Source organism: Xenopus laevis, chromosome 9_10S (genome assembly GCF_017654675.1).
Source record: "Xenopus laevis strain J_2021 chromosome 9_10S, Xenopus_laevis_v10.1, whole genome shotgun sequence".
In the NCBI taxonomy this organism is placed as follows: domain Eukaryota; kingdom Metazoa; phylum Chordata; class Amphibia; order Anura; family Pipidae; genus Xenopus; species Xenopus laevis.
Genome location: NC_054388.1, coordinates 66645010 through 66658963, shown reverse-complemented (window position 1 = coordinate 66658963; position 13954 = coordinate 66645010). Strand labels below are relative to the sequence as shown.

General features: G+C 37.3%; 1 protein-coding gene across 2 annotated transcripts in view; it reads right to left on the bottom strand.

Moving 5' to 3' along the window:
* Positions 1 to 445: 445 nt before the first annotated feature.
* Positions 446 to 13954, bottom strand: part of hat1.S (histone acetyltransferase 1 S homeolog) — a 35860-nt gene continuing 22351 nt past the window's right edge. For both annotated transcript variants that reach the window (XM_018238856.2, XM_041579274.1), the window contains exons 9-11: positions 6230 to 6381; positions 5700 to 5816; positions 446 to 1135 (exon numbers count right to left, since the gene is read on the bottom strand). In XM_018238856.2, the coding sequence (XP_018094345.1) occupies positions 968 to 1135; positions 5700 to 5816; positions 6230 to 6381 (437 nt within the window). In that variant the 3' untranslated portion in view covers positions 446 to 967. The remainder of the gene's footprint in view (positions 1136 to 5699; positions 5817 to 6229; positions 6382 to 13954) is intronic.

Sequence of the window (13954 nt, the reverse complement as noted above, 5' to 3'; positions counted from 1 at the left end):
AGGTATTCTAATCTGTACCATAACCCCACAGTGCTTTAGTTCTTAGTAAGTCACTTGCATGTGGTATCTTCTTATTAATGACTTGCCAATGGATAAATTAGTGATTGTCTCCTATATCCTGACCCCTTCCCCCCAAAATCAATCCCAAAGAATCCCCTATGTTTTGCAAAGATGGAGTATGCCACTGAAGTCACATGACATTGGGCAGGTATTTGGCTCAGGAAAATGCCAATAAAGCCAGCCTATTAGTTACATGACAACTGGAAAGGAATTGGTATAAGAGTGACTTTGTGGCCAGGCGGCTGTAATTAAGTGAAAAGTAGGATTAAGCAGCACTGGTAAATGAAGATCTGTGCCAAAAAATTAAGACAATTCTTAAACCTAAACAGATAAAAACCTACAGCATAGCTCTGTAAAAGAATAAAGGCTGCAGAACGCCAAATGGTATTTGCATTGAAAACATTATTTAATGTGATGTAATATTTTGGTATTGTGAATATTTGCACATATTATGTCAAATACAACCTACGTGGATTTTAGCAACTGATTTCCCTGCAAAACATAATATTTTCATCTTATGCTGTAAATGACAAATTCTTAACCAGTGCTAGAAATTCTGGGAGCTTAAGTTTAAATATGACGATTGACCTTAATGATTCATATCCCTGATTCCCAAGCACTGGATATTTAAATGTTTTGCCCATAATAACTTTGCATGGAACGTTAACTAAGTGCTGAGAAAGACGGGCTATTACAATATTTACTGTCTGTCAGCTCTGAATGCAAACAGATCTAACATTAACAAAAAGCAGCTGAAGATTCCAGCCCAGTGGTAGTCCAAAAAGTCCAAGAGAACATTAACTGTAACAGTACATTAAGAACTGTACTAAGATCACAGTCTGTTGGCAATATCAGAGAAAAAGCTGAAGGCTATACTGTGAAAGATCTGTGACCATGCTTGAGAGCTCTAGGCCTGAGCCAGTCGTTCAACTATCCGCCTGTATTCCTCGACAAGCTGCTGATAGCTCTCCTCTAACTGCTCGTGCTGTGTGTTTAAATCGATTTGGTTCATCTGGTTGGTCAACTCTTCTGGCCGAAGGCACTGCTGCATCTTAGTCATCTCTCTCTGATTTTTCTGTGTAAACAAAGTTAAAAAGTACAAATAATTAACTCCAAAACCAATAGTTAAAAAATTGTAGGCCAATAAAGGACCAGATCAAGTGGGCATGCAAAAAAAGTCCCTTTGCCAATAATAACATGCACCAACCTGATTATTAGCCTACAGAGAAGCTTGAATCTTGGCCCTGACCTATTCCAACACAGCCCTGCTCCTTACTGTGCTCGCATTTCTGCTGCTTCAGATGGATATCCGAGGAGGGAAGGTTAGGTTTTGAGGGCAAATTACTGACAGTGGGCATTGGACCTACTACTCTACAGGTAATCAGATGAAGGGGACTTAAATTAGGGTGACTCCAAAAAATACACTGAGTTTAGATGTCTGAGCCAAACTGGCTTACTCATACCTCCAAAAGAAATCTACTGGAGACTGGGAGAATCAGCTTGGAAAGTAGTTGCTTAACCATGGTCAGACATTTGCCAATTGTCCTTGTGATTAACAAGCTTAAATCTACCCCGGCAGAATTGGGTTTTCTAAGAATGAATTGCTATATTTCCCTTTAATTGCTACACACTTATTATGCTTAATACTGTATGTTTAATATTATACATTTCTGTTCTACTCTGACCATTTCCTAAAGGTGGATTATATCAGCAAAAAAATGGCCCATTATTCCCCCAGATACTCTGCTAATATTCATTAGTAGGTAGACACAGGCTTATGCTGAGTGAAATATAAGCATGCCAAGAACACATTCCCTAAATACATATACTCAATACAGATGTGACAGGAAATGGGACTGTTTCCTTTAAAAATTGCATCACTTAATCACTTGTCCAACTGCACTATGGCAGAATAGGACTGTTTTTGTGTTCCTGGTTGTGCAGGCAGGCGAAATGTCTCTGGAAACGATTTATTTGTGGGACTGATAAAACAATAGTTTTCTTAATAGTTTTGCATAGAAGTAAAAGAAAAAAAAATAATGTTAACAATTTTGATCTGTACAAGGCAACTTTGCCAAAACAAGCAAATGATCTGCCGTTTTTCAGCTAGGTATAGGAAGGTGCTTACGAGGATTAATTATATCTTAGTTTGGATCAAGTACAAGGTACTGTATTATTTCAGAGAAAGAGGAAATGATTTTTAAAAATTTGGATTATTTGGATAAAATGGGAGTCTAAGGGAGATGGCCTTTTTTGTAATTTGGAGCTTTCTGGATAACGTGTTTCCAGGCCATACCTGTACCACCATGTATGTAGAATATGATTTACATAGCACTACTTTTATTGTCTGTATGATGTTCTTACTATAAGTCTGCACCTGCTTTATGCCAGACATAATGGGATATGCCCAAAGAATGCCACTTTTGACTTGTGTGTCCACAGGCAATCCAGTGTCTTTCATATTAGGGAGGCATGACCAACTGTACAAAAAGCAAATCTAGCAACATATGACAAACATTCTCCCAAATTACAGCAAGCCAAGCGGAATATATGCCTTATCAGGCTTGAGAAAGGGCAAGACCAGGCCTGAAACGTTGCCTGTTGGTTACTGACCAATAAACACAAACTTTCACATTTTGCAACTAAGAGGTGCTTGAAGCACACACAACTGTATACTTATATGCCTTAGCAAGACTGCATAATCTGAACAGTACCAAATGCAGTTAAACTACCCATAAAGTATTTGCAATTCATGTAAAAGAATGACAAGAGAAACTGAGGGCTACTTGCACCTGGGCACACTTCAGTGGTACAGCACATTGTTTTCAATACAAATCAGGTGAAATCAAATTGAGTTTACACTGAATTACTCTATTAAAGTCTATAACAAATTATGTTCAGTTGTCTGTTATGATCAGCAACGGAACTATCACTGCTGGGGTCCAAGTGCTGGCAGAGCATTTGTGTGATCGTCCAGAGTGCCCCAAGTAAACTCAGTAGTAACCCTTGGTTATGATGTAGGTCACCTTTACAAGTTGATTTTAATCTAGTGATGCACCGAATCCAGGATTCGATCTTTTTCAGCAGGATTCGGCCGAAGCGAATCCGAATTTGCATGTGCAAATTAGGGACGGGGAGGGAAATCACATGACTTTTTGTCACAAAACAAGGAAGTAAAAAATGTTTTCCCCTTCCCACCCCTAATTTGCATATGCTAATTAGGATTTGGATCGGCATTTGGCCGAATCTGTTGCAAAGGATTCAGGATTCCAATCCAAGACAGTGGATTCGGTGTAGGGATGCACCAAATCCACTATTTTGGATTCGGCCGAACCCCCGAATCCTTAAAAAAGATTCGGCCGAATACCGAACCAAATTGATTTCCTTGTTTTGAGACAAAAAGTCCCGCGATTTCCCAACCCTTAATTTGCATATGCAAATGAGGACTTGGTTCGGCCGGACAGAAGGATTCGGCCGAACCCGAATCCTGCTTAAAAAGGACGAATCCTGGATTCGGTGCATCCCTATTTTAATCACATGTACCTATTGTGCTATAAAAGAAAATGTACTATGTATGATCTTACCTCTACCTTATACTGTAAAAGAACTACTTTTTATACTGTACCAAAAAATCCCCTTATCCAATTACAACATATCAGCATTATTATCAACTGGCAACAGAACTATTTGTTTGATGGTAAGACAAATCAAGCTTGCAATGCAGGGCTCACAAAGAAGTCACTACACCAATCAAAAAGAACAAAATAGTCCAGGCATAAAAGATCTTTCTTTTTTCAGAAAATGAATGTTAGGCACTAGGCATTGCCTTTAGGGCTTTGTTCGCAAGATCGTTGGCCCTTAACAAACACTGATGCTTTTATTTGGTTTTGTACTATGATCTCGGGAGTGAACTTTGAAGCTAAGAAAGATGTTTACTCAACAGTCTATTCTAATAAAAGTGATCACTCTGCTTTGTATAACGTACAAAGCTTCTTCCTGCATACAAGAAATGCAGCACTGCAGTTATCCAAGAACATGGATAACTGCAACGCTAAAATAATAAACAGATTTAAGGGATCTCACACAATTCTCACAGGATTCAATGCTTGTTCCTAAAATGAAAAGCTTCTAAATAATTTGCTTAAAGGATTATCTTACATATAGCATTTTAATATTTTAAATAATTTATGTCCATTTTTAAATAGATGTATGAGTAACCCTACTTGTTTGGTTGATTAATGAGCTTTTTCAACATCTGTACTGCATAGTCTTAGTAAGCAAATTAATCACACGCACAAGTAAGGAAAAAGCACATTCATCTGCTAGACACATAAGGTTGACAATTTTATCCTCAAGTGCTCATACAGATGTGTATGGCAGACCTACATGGGACTGTACAAGAGAGGTCACGTTCACACTCAGGCCCTTCAGTACTGTTTCCGCTTGGTGGTAAAAGGCCTTAGGGAGACGGCACCCCCAAAATATCGAGTAATCAAAGTAAAACAGGCTAGCACACACAGCGTGTTAAACCGGGGTCATACCCCTGGTGCGTTTATAGCGTCACAACGTTTCGGGGGCGTTCCCTGACGAAGGGGGAACGCCCCCGAAAAGTTGTGATGCTATAAACGCACCAGGGGTATGACCCCGGTTTAACTCGCTGTGTGTGCTAGCCTGTTTTACTTTGAGAACTACATGGGATCCATTGCAGTCCACTGTTTATACTGTGCATAAAAAACAGGCATGGGGGCCAATTGCGGCCCGTTTTCAAATTTACACCGGCCCTCTGTCATGAAATTAATAATAATGAGCCCCCCCCCCCCCAGCAGAGTGTGATCAGGAATCGCGTATCCGTAGTAGTGATATTAGTGAAATGATCTGCCACTTGGTCTATACTGCTGCCTTTGTGCTGAAGGTGTTAGCAATAGACACGTACTGGCACATACTGCTGTTTTTGCATATTTCTTTAGGGCTAAAGGTGTCAATAGATGTACTAACGTGCCAGTACTGTAAACTAAAGAAGTATGGTGTCACTACGTTAAAGTACGTGTCTATTGCGAACACCTTCAGCACACAGGCAGCAGTATAGACCAAGTGGCAGATCATTTCACTAATGTGCCCAAATATTACTGCTACGGTTACTCGATTCCTGTAATTTAATGTTAATGGTTCAAAGAATGTCGGGCTGAATGGTCGGCCCCCACACATTTTCACCTCACCTCGTTGCAAAAGGTTTGGGCACCCCTGATATAAACTTCTATAAGCTTATAACAGTTTGTGATGTTATTTTATAAATGTATGTTGCAGATATGTTGCACTGATGACTAAAATAAATCTAGGAAGCTCCCTTTTATAGTCATATTGGGTGATACTTGGGATGTTGCTTACATGTATTGGTGCAGCTTTTATTTTTTCCTTTATTGGTTCACCAGAGTATCCCAGTCAATGGGCTATGTATTTAGTGGACAATCTAATGTACCCAGTCTGTGGAGCTAAATTAGGGGATCTCCTCCCTTATCCAAGAATGATTTGACCTTGATATGAGCACCTAAAAAGCCTTGCTCCTGTGCAAGCTGTGTTGTCATAGGATGCAAAATAAACAGTAATCATGCAAACAGAGAACCAATAAATAATTATAATACCTTGTATGGTCCCACAAGTCTTTTTTTTACATCGAGTCTGTATGCTTTGGATTTTTCCAGATCACTCATGTCTGTTGCTCGTAACCGAAGAATTTCATAAACTCGCCTTGCATGTTTCTGAAAATAAAGCAGAATTATCTTTGTATCTAATTTTTTAAGGTATCCATTAGACTCCTTTGGAACAATACATTACATGTTTCCAAGCGGTCACTGCTTGTAAGGGTTGGGACCATCAAATAGAGGGGTTGTGGGAGCACTCCAAGGGGTATATTTATCAAAGAGTGAAGTCTGAGATTGCCATAGTCCACTGACATAAAATGTTGCCACTCTTCATTATTTCTATGGGATTTTTAAGAGTATTTATCAATGGGTGCAAGTTCACCCTTTGATAAATATGCTTTTAAAAATGCCACAGAAATGAATGGAGAGAGGGGGAATTTCACTCTAGCGGACTGTGGTGATCTTGACCAATATACTCTCAAGGCTAAAATATATATATATGAGTAGCATGGAAGTGCAACTGATCATACCTTGTTAATTTTAAGTTTTTCTTGAGCCTCTGTCACCATCTCTTGGCTGAATCCACACACCAGTTTTTCAGGAGAAAAACATGCAAGGTTTTGACAAAGCTTCACAAGGACAAAGTCTCTGAGACGTACAAAGTTTTCTGATGGATCTTCAGCTGATGAAAGGAAAGAGTGGGTTTACAATTTTTTCCATGAAGGACCCAGATCAACAAAGAAACAGATGCCGTGGCCAACCAGTTGTTCAAATGATAACGACATGTATATAGAAGTGCCAGGGGTGCTTGAGCTGATAATGATTTGCAGAAAAATTAATAACATTATTTTACCAAGCTAAAATTGTGTGTATGTGAATACAGTGTAATTCATAACCCAAATATTACAAAAAAGAAAAGAATGGGAAATAGTTCTTCAGCTGCGCTGATCTGTGAAAGGTTCCATAACCTCTGAAGTTCAGTGTTATTCTTCTATAATGAAAGTACTTTGAATGAATTACATTGCAGACTTTATTCAATTTTACAAAGTTGTTTTAAAATAGGTAAATATGGGTTTTAGGATTATATCTGTCACCCCTGTAACACAGTGGAAAATCAAATAATAGCCTGTCCATATAGGCATTAAACACCATCAGGCACTGTAAGGTATGGCCTATTTTCTGCTAAACATGTTTGGATTAGCATTTCACATAGGAAGATTGTACTGGCAGAATCAAGCAGTTAACATTTTACCATTTTTGAAAAACAGCATTAGGCCAGGACCCACTTACACTTCCAGCTCATTTAAGGAGTCATTTATACCTGATTGAAACTACTGATATTAGTGAACTAGCTATCATTTAAAGGAACAGTAACACCAAAAAATGAAAGTGTCCTAAAGTAAAGGAAATATAATGTAATGCTGAGCTGCACTGGTAAAACTGGTGTGTTTGCTCCAGAAAAACAACTATAGTTAATATAAACAAGCTGCTGTGTAGCCATGGGGGCAGCCATTTAGAGCTGAAAAAAGGAGAAAAGGTACAGGTTACACAGTAGATAACAGATGAACTCTGTAGTATTCAATGGGATCCTTCAGAACTTGTCTGTTATCTACTGTGTGTCATGTGCTTAACTGGCTGCCCCCATTGCTACATAGCAGCTTGCTTATATAAACTATAGTTTTTTTCTGAAGTAAACATACCAGTTTAGCCAGTGCAGAGCACTAGTACATTATATCGTCTTTCCTTTACAACACTTTAATTTTTTGGTGTTACCGCCCCTTTAAGAACTATTTCACATATGTAAATACAACCAGCATTAGAAGCAAATATTCTGTGCCCAGACTCCAAAATAAATAAGTTAGGAACAGGTTCTGTTTGTTAAAACAAAACTATTTCTATTTTGCAACCTAGGCAAATAACTTCAGAAGTATTAATAAATATACTGAAAATTGTGCTACTAGAAGAGGACTTGTATACACAGGGCTGCCACCAGATATCCACTTATTCAGCTGGGGTCCTGAATAATTCTAACATCTGGAAGCCTCCACAATAGGGACAACAAGTTTTTGCATAGCCTTTATAAAGACACTATACTACCTTTATTCCCCTTGCATTAATCAGAATCACTTATATAGCAGGCCAATAACATCAGAAGCAAGAAATGTAAATATAAAAGCTGTTCCTTTGGTGGATGTTTACTGGGTCTGTCTACAAGACAGTAGTAGCGATGCCAGGAAAAACCTCAACCGACACTCAACCCAGACCTGTAAAATAACGCCATTGTAGGACCTGCACCCAACCCATACCTGCGTCTTCCCTCTATGTATGCTGCTTCTCCGTGTAACCCTTGGTTACAAAAATCTTTGGGAGCAGTGGAGGAATGTATTTCACCAGTCTGACCTACACCCAACTGAAACCCATCATGGTCTCCCAAATTTCAATCCAAGCCAGCCTAACCCGCAGGTAAACCTGCAGATTTTGTGCGTTTCGGGTCAACCCACACATCACTAATATGCAGAATAGATTTGAAGCAGAATACAGAATTTCCTCTTAAAGCTGCTAAAAGCACAGTATAGAGTTGAAGACCTATGGTCAGTTGAGGGAAGGTATTGGACCTCCAGAGAAGAACAAAAGAGAAACCCGTAGCTTTTCCAACAGGAACTTGTCTGTCATTAAAGGAGGAAGATCCATTCATGGCAGACACCATGATGCACCAAAACATGCATATATTTTTAAAGTATCCCATGTGGAAAATGAAACAGTGTTGGGTGTTATGGGCTTACAAGGGAACTATCAAATTCCCGAACACAAAGGCACATGGGAAAACATGTTCTTTTCAAAATGCATCAGTTCAAAATGATGTCCCAGCAGAAATCCGCACTGAAATCCATTTTTCAAAAGAGTAAACTGATTTTTTTAAATTTAATTTTTAAACAACAGCCTTTCAGAAAGCAGTTCCATAGTGCAGCACTGGCTCTTTCTGAAAGCACATGACCAGGCAAAATGACCTGGGATAGCTGCCTTACACACCAATATTACAACTAGAAAAATACACTTGTTGGGGATAGGAATGAAATTTGACATGGTAGAGTGAATTGTTTGCAGTGTAAACAGTGTAATTTAGAAATAAAAATGACACCATAAAAATCATGATAGAATCCTTTTAAACATAGGTGATTTTCCCCATAACAAGTTTAACATGGATGTCAGCTGCTTAGGTGCAAAGCATCTCCAAAGTATTATTGGTGGTTTGTTTACAAAACATGCTGTCTTAAGATACAGGGCTTATTTGTTAAATCAATCAGAGGTATTTTTTTTTATTTTAGTAATTCACATATTTGAGTGCTTTTTCTCCTTTTGACAAACCTTTTACAAAATGAAGTTCAATTTTAAATGTTGAATGACTGTTTTATGAATATTCATACAAAGATAAGACTAGATATTTTAATCAATGCATAGATTTTGCTTATTGCAACCAACTCGTTAATGCAGCGTACAGCACTAACATCTCCCTTAGAAAGCCAGTGTGCATTATTCCCAGTCATTAGCAACTCCATTGTACTGGAAGCACATAAATGCCCATCAATTCAAAGGAAAGTGCAAGAAGGTTTAATTGTTCAGAAAAAGAGTGTACCATTTCACTGCCAAGTCTCTGCAGATCTGGCTAGCTTTTAAATAATAAAGGTTTTAGAAACATTATAATGTGACTGGGTTATTCTTTATCAGCAAATTTTACAAAAGAGATATGTGAAACTATAATACTAATAGCTCAAAACCAACATATAGCTAATGCACAGTTGGATTTCCCCAAGCTTTCTTCAGTCACGTCACTGGGACAAACAGCAAATTTTTTTTTTTTTTTTTAAATTTACATTTTTTTTGTTAAAGGGATACTGTCATAGGAAAAACATTTTTTTTTCAAAATGAATCAGTTAATAGTGCTGCTCCAGCAGAATTCTGCACTGAAACCCATTTCTCAAAAGAGCAACCAGATTTTTTTTATATTCAATTTTGAAATCTGAGCACAAGTCACATGACCAGGGGCAGCTGGGAAATTGACAAAATGTCTAGCCCCATGTCAGATTTCAAAATTGAATATAAAAAAATCTGTTTGCTCTTTTGAGAAATGGATTTCAGTGCAGAATTCTGCTGGAGTAGCACTATTAACTGATTAATTTTGAAAAAATGTTTTTTCCCATGACAGTATGCCTTTAAGCAGCTCTCTGGTTTGGAATGTACATTTTTATTTGGTTGTTATGGTCTAGCAAACAGCGAGTGGCTTTGGTATTAAAATTGAAGATATATATTAGAAGGCTTGAAAAGAAAAACATTAAAGCCTCAATGTCAATCTGTTGTAGGGTTGCATGGGTCAGTGTGACCTTGGTAAAATTTTCAGCTACAGAGTAGTAAGAGCCACAAGTATAATTTTAAAAAATCATAAAAAATTAATGAAGACATGTCCCAACTCAAAGTCATTATCTATGCCTCACTGATGCAGTCTTCAAAGTATATTTTAATGGTTTTTAGGCTTCTTGATCCTTGAGATACTCAAACCATGAAAATGTTGATTATGACATTTCAAGGCATTCCATGCTTTCTGGCCTGATATATTTGGTCTAAAAACCAAAAATCTATAGGGTCACCTGGAAACTATTAAAGTCACTTCTGATTCCTTACCCTTGACTTTCAAAAGAATCTCCTGGATCAAAGTAAATATGTTCCAAAGATCAAATACCAGCTCACGGGTACGGCAGCCAATTGGCAGTCATATTATGGTAAACTGGCTGCAGTGCCATAATCACTAAATCTGTGACTGGCAAAATACTGGTTACACCAATACACATAAAAAAGTGTGGTGATGAGAGTGAAGAGAAAACAAAGGAGCCAACTTATCAAAGATTAAAACAAAAAGTATAGTTTAGTATAAAAAAAGCAGGTCTCCCACAGATCAAGATTTTTATACATTTTTCTTGAATTTTCTTTTCTGCCTTTTTCAACAAAAACATTAAAAAGTATAAGATGCAGAACTATATTTAAATCTTTCTCGAGTTGTAGAAAATTCTCAAGATTGTTTTTCTATTAAAGTCTATGGGATCATTTGTCAATGTGAAAAAAATGTTTTCTGGTTTTCTACATTCAAGAAAATGTACTGTTTTTATTATTACAGGGAACAAAATAATTTTCAAAAAGTAGAATTATTTGCTAAAAAAAAATCTATGGGAGATGGCTGTAACGTAGTTCAGTGCTTTCTGGATAATGGGTTTCCAGATAAGGGACTGCATACAGTATATTTTTAATACTGTACATATTACATTTTTTGGGCCTCTTGGATAAGACTGTTAACTTTCTTCATCCATTTTATGTGTCTATAATATGCTCATAAATATGGCACCTTTGTAACAAAATTAATACATTCCATGTAGACATAAGCCATTAGTAACAAAATAAATACATGTATGGGGTCCGTTATCCGGAAACTCATTATCCAGAAATTTCCAAATTATGGAATGGATGTCTCCCATACACTCCATTATAATCAAATTATGTAAATTTTTCAAAATGATTTCCTTTTTCTCTGTAATAATAAAACACTACCTCATACAAGATTTCAGTTGAACAGCCCATTTTGGATTTGCATACTGAATCAAATGTAAGTAGCACTTTAAATGCGCATAACAGCAGCTACTGCATGTTTACCATTCCAAAAGTTGCTAACTTCACAAATGTGCCAACTTGTGACGTTATCTTGTATTTTTTAGTTTAAGGGGCAAAAGATGTTAACATTGTGGACATTGCTGAGTTTGAAAGCATAGAGGGCAGGCTGCCATATTGACATATTCAAATTAATCAGTGGGCAAAGACAATTAGTTAAGCTTTAAAGAGCCTGTTCTCTGTGCAAGAGAAAAAAAAATATGTGGAGGAGGGAATGGGGGGGGGGAATTCAAGCAGGTGCAGAAAACCTTCCTGTGCATAATTTGCCTTCCCTAGACATAAATACACAGCAGTTTATTTATTTACCTTCTGTCTGTGGAATTGTATTGATATGACCACTACAGTGCAACCTACACACATACAGGCAGTGCAAATATATACTGAACATGTTTTGTTTTAAACATCATATGCTACGAACAGTTATTACTTATGAGCAGTAATAAAAGTAAGACGTTGCTGCAGACTGACATACATTTTTAGGGATGATTCCAAGATTTAGAATGGAATGTGGCTGCAACACAGCACATTTTGCAGGGTTTGGATTTAGTTTGGAGGAAGCGGTATCAAGCAATTTTTAGAAAAGAAATATGTGGATTTATGGTTGCATTTGGTTAAGTAATTAGCCATTTAATTACTTTGGTTAAGTAATTAGCCAAATCTTTTGTGGAGTATTAGTATTTGGTCAAACCCATAAACTATAGTTTTGGTGAATATAACAATAGGTGTTTGGTTAATACACCGATAGGTGTATACTCCCCTTGTTCACTTGAGTTCAACAGCGACTGTGCGAAATACGTTTTGACTACTGTTTTAATCACAAAAAAATATGGTTTGTGTTATTTTCTGAGCTAAACATTTAAAAATGTTTGGTTCTTGTAAGATAACTTATTAGATTACTAGTATACAACCCCCATTTTCCCAATTTTTGTGGCTGTTTTGTTAACAGGAGTCCATTATGCATGGGGATCAACTGTATACTGTTAACCTAATTATCTCCCTCGCAATGGGCAAACATGGAGTATCTTCAATTTACCTGCTTCTCAAAAAATAAAAAATAGATTTTCTGTGATTCCTTAAACTCATGTAAAACAAAGATTATTTTGCCCCTTTAATTATGAACTTATATTGATTCAGAATTCCAGCATTTTAGGGTTATGGCACATGTGGAGATTAGTCGCCCGTGATTAATCTGCTTTACCGTGGGCAACTAATCTTCTGAAAAATTTCTTCCCACTAGCAATAATGTAAATCACTTCACTTGGGTTTTGCTTATTGGCTTGTAGCATTTTAAAGAAATCAGTCACCAGCAGTAGACCACATTTATCACAGGTAACTAATGTCCATCCATGTGTGCCAGAGTTTGTAGTGTACATGATTTTTCTTGAAGCAGCTTTATATACTGATAAAAGTTAATGCAGAGACTCGAGTTTTTTTCTGAATTATGCAGTCACACCTTCACTGACTGATGATTCCAGGATATATACTCCCAAGTCATTCCTGTGCATGCTTTCAGGATGAAAGCACATGGGGCATTTAAAGGGAATTTAAGTCACCAACGTGATTTCCATCACTCGCTTCTGATATTAGAGGGGAAATTCCAATTGTTTCATTGCTCACACAGTTGAAAATTAATTCTGCAACAAAGCTATCAAATTCACTCCATTTGTTTGAGTCATTATGGGCTTGATCAAGGACATGTTCCAAAGTGTTACCAAATTTTGAATGTATTTACTTGCTATGTTTGAATACAATGCTCAGCACTGAGGTTCGTAGAATACTATTTCTTTGCAATGTGGATGTTTATGGAGGGATGAGTCTATGCAACGTTTGAGTAGAGCTCTGCAATAAATGTACACCAATACATAGACATTGATTTATGACCCAAATAATTGGGCTAAGCAATCTATCCAGTGATAAGCTTACACAAGGGAGCCCATATACTTTTTTTGTTGCAAACTGTGTGCCCAGTTGAGGTGGGAGGTGACATTTTTATGTGTTTTTATGCATTTCACTAAAATAACATTTGGTTCTAGGGTTGCTCTGGAACTACAACTGCCCAGTCTCTCTTACCTGTGTCAGTTACCAAATCAGGCATGAGAATTGATATAAATAAAAACCTTGCTTCTGTCCTCAGTTTGTACCAGATTCAAAAACCACATATACACTGTTGCTATATACAGTACCTTGCAAAAGTATTCACCCCCTTGGCATTTTTCATGTTTTCTTGCCTCACAAACTGGAATTAAAATGTATTGTTTGAGAGTTTGCACCATTTAATTTACATAACATGCCTACAACTTTGAAGATGTTTTTTTTTATTATGAAGCAAACAACAAATAGGACAAAATAACAGAAATCTTCAGCGTGCATAACTGGTCACCCCCTCCCCAAAGTCAGTACTTTGTAGAGCCACCTTTTACAGCAATTACAGCTGCAAGTCTCTAGGAGCTTGCCACTGGGATTTTTGCCCATTCCTCAAGGCAAAACTGCTCTAGCTCCTTCCTATTGGATGGTTTTCGCTTGTGAACAGCAATCTTAAAGTC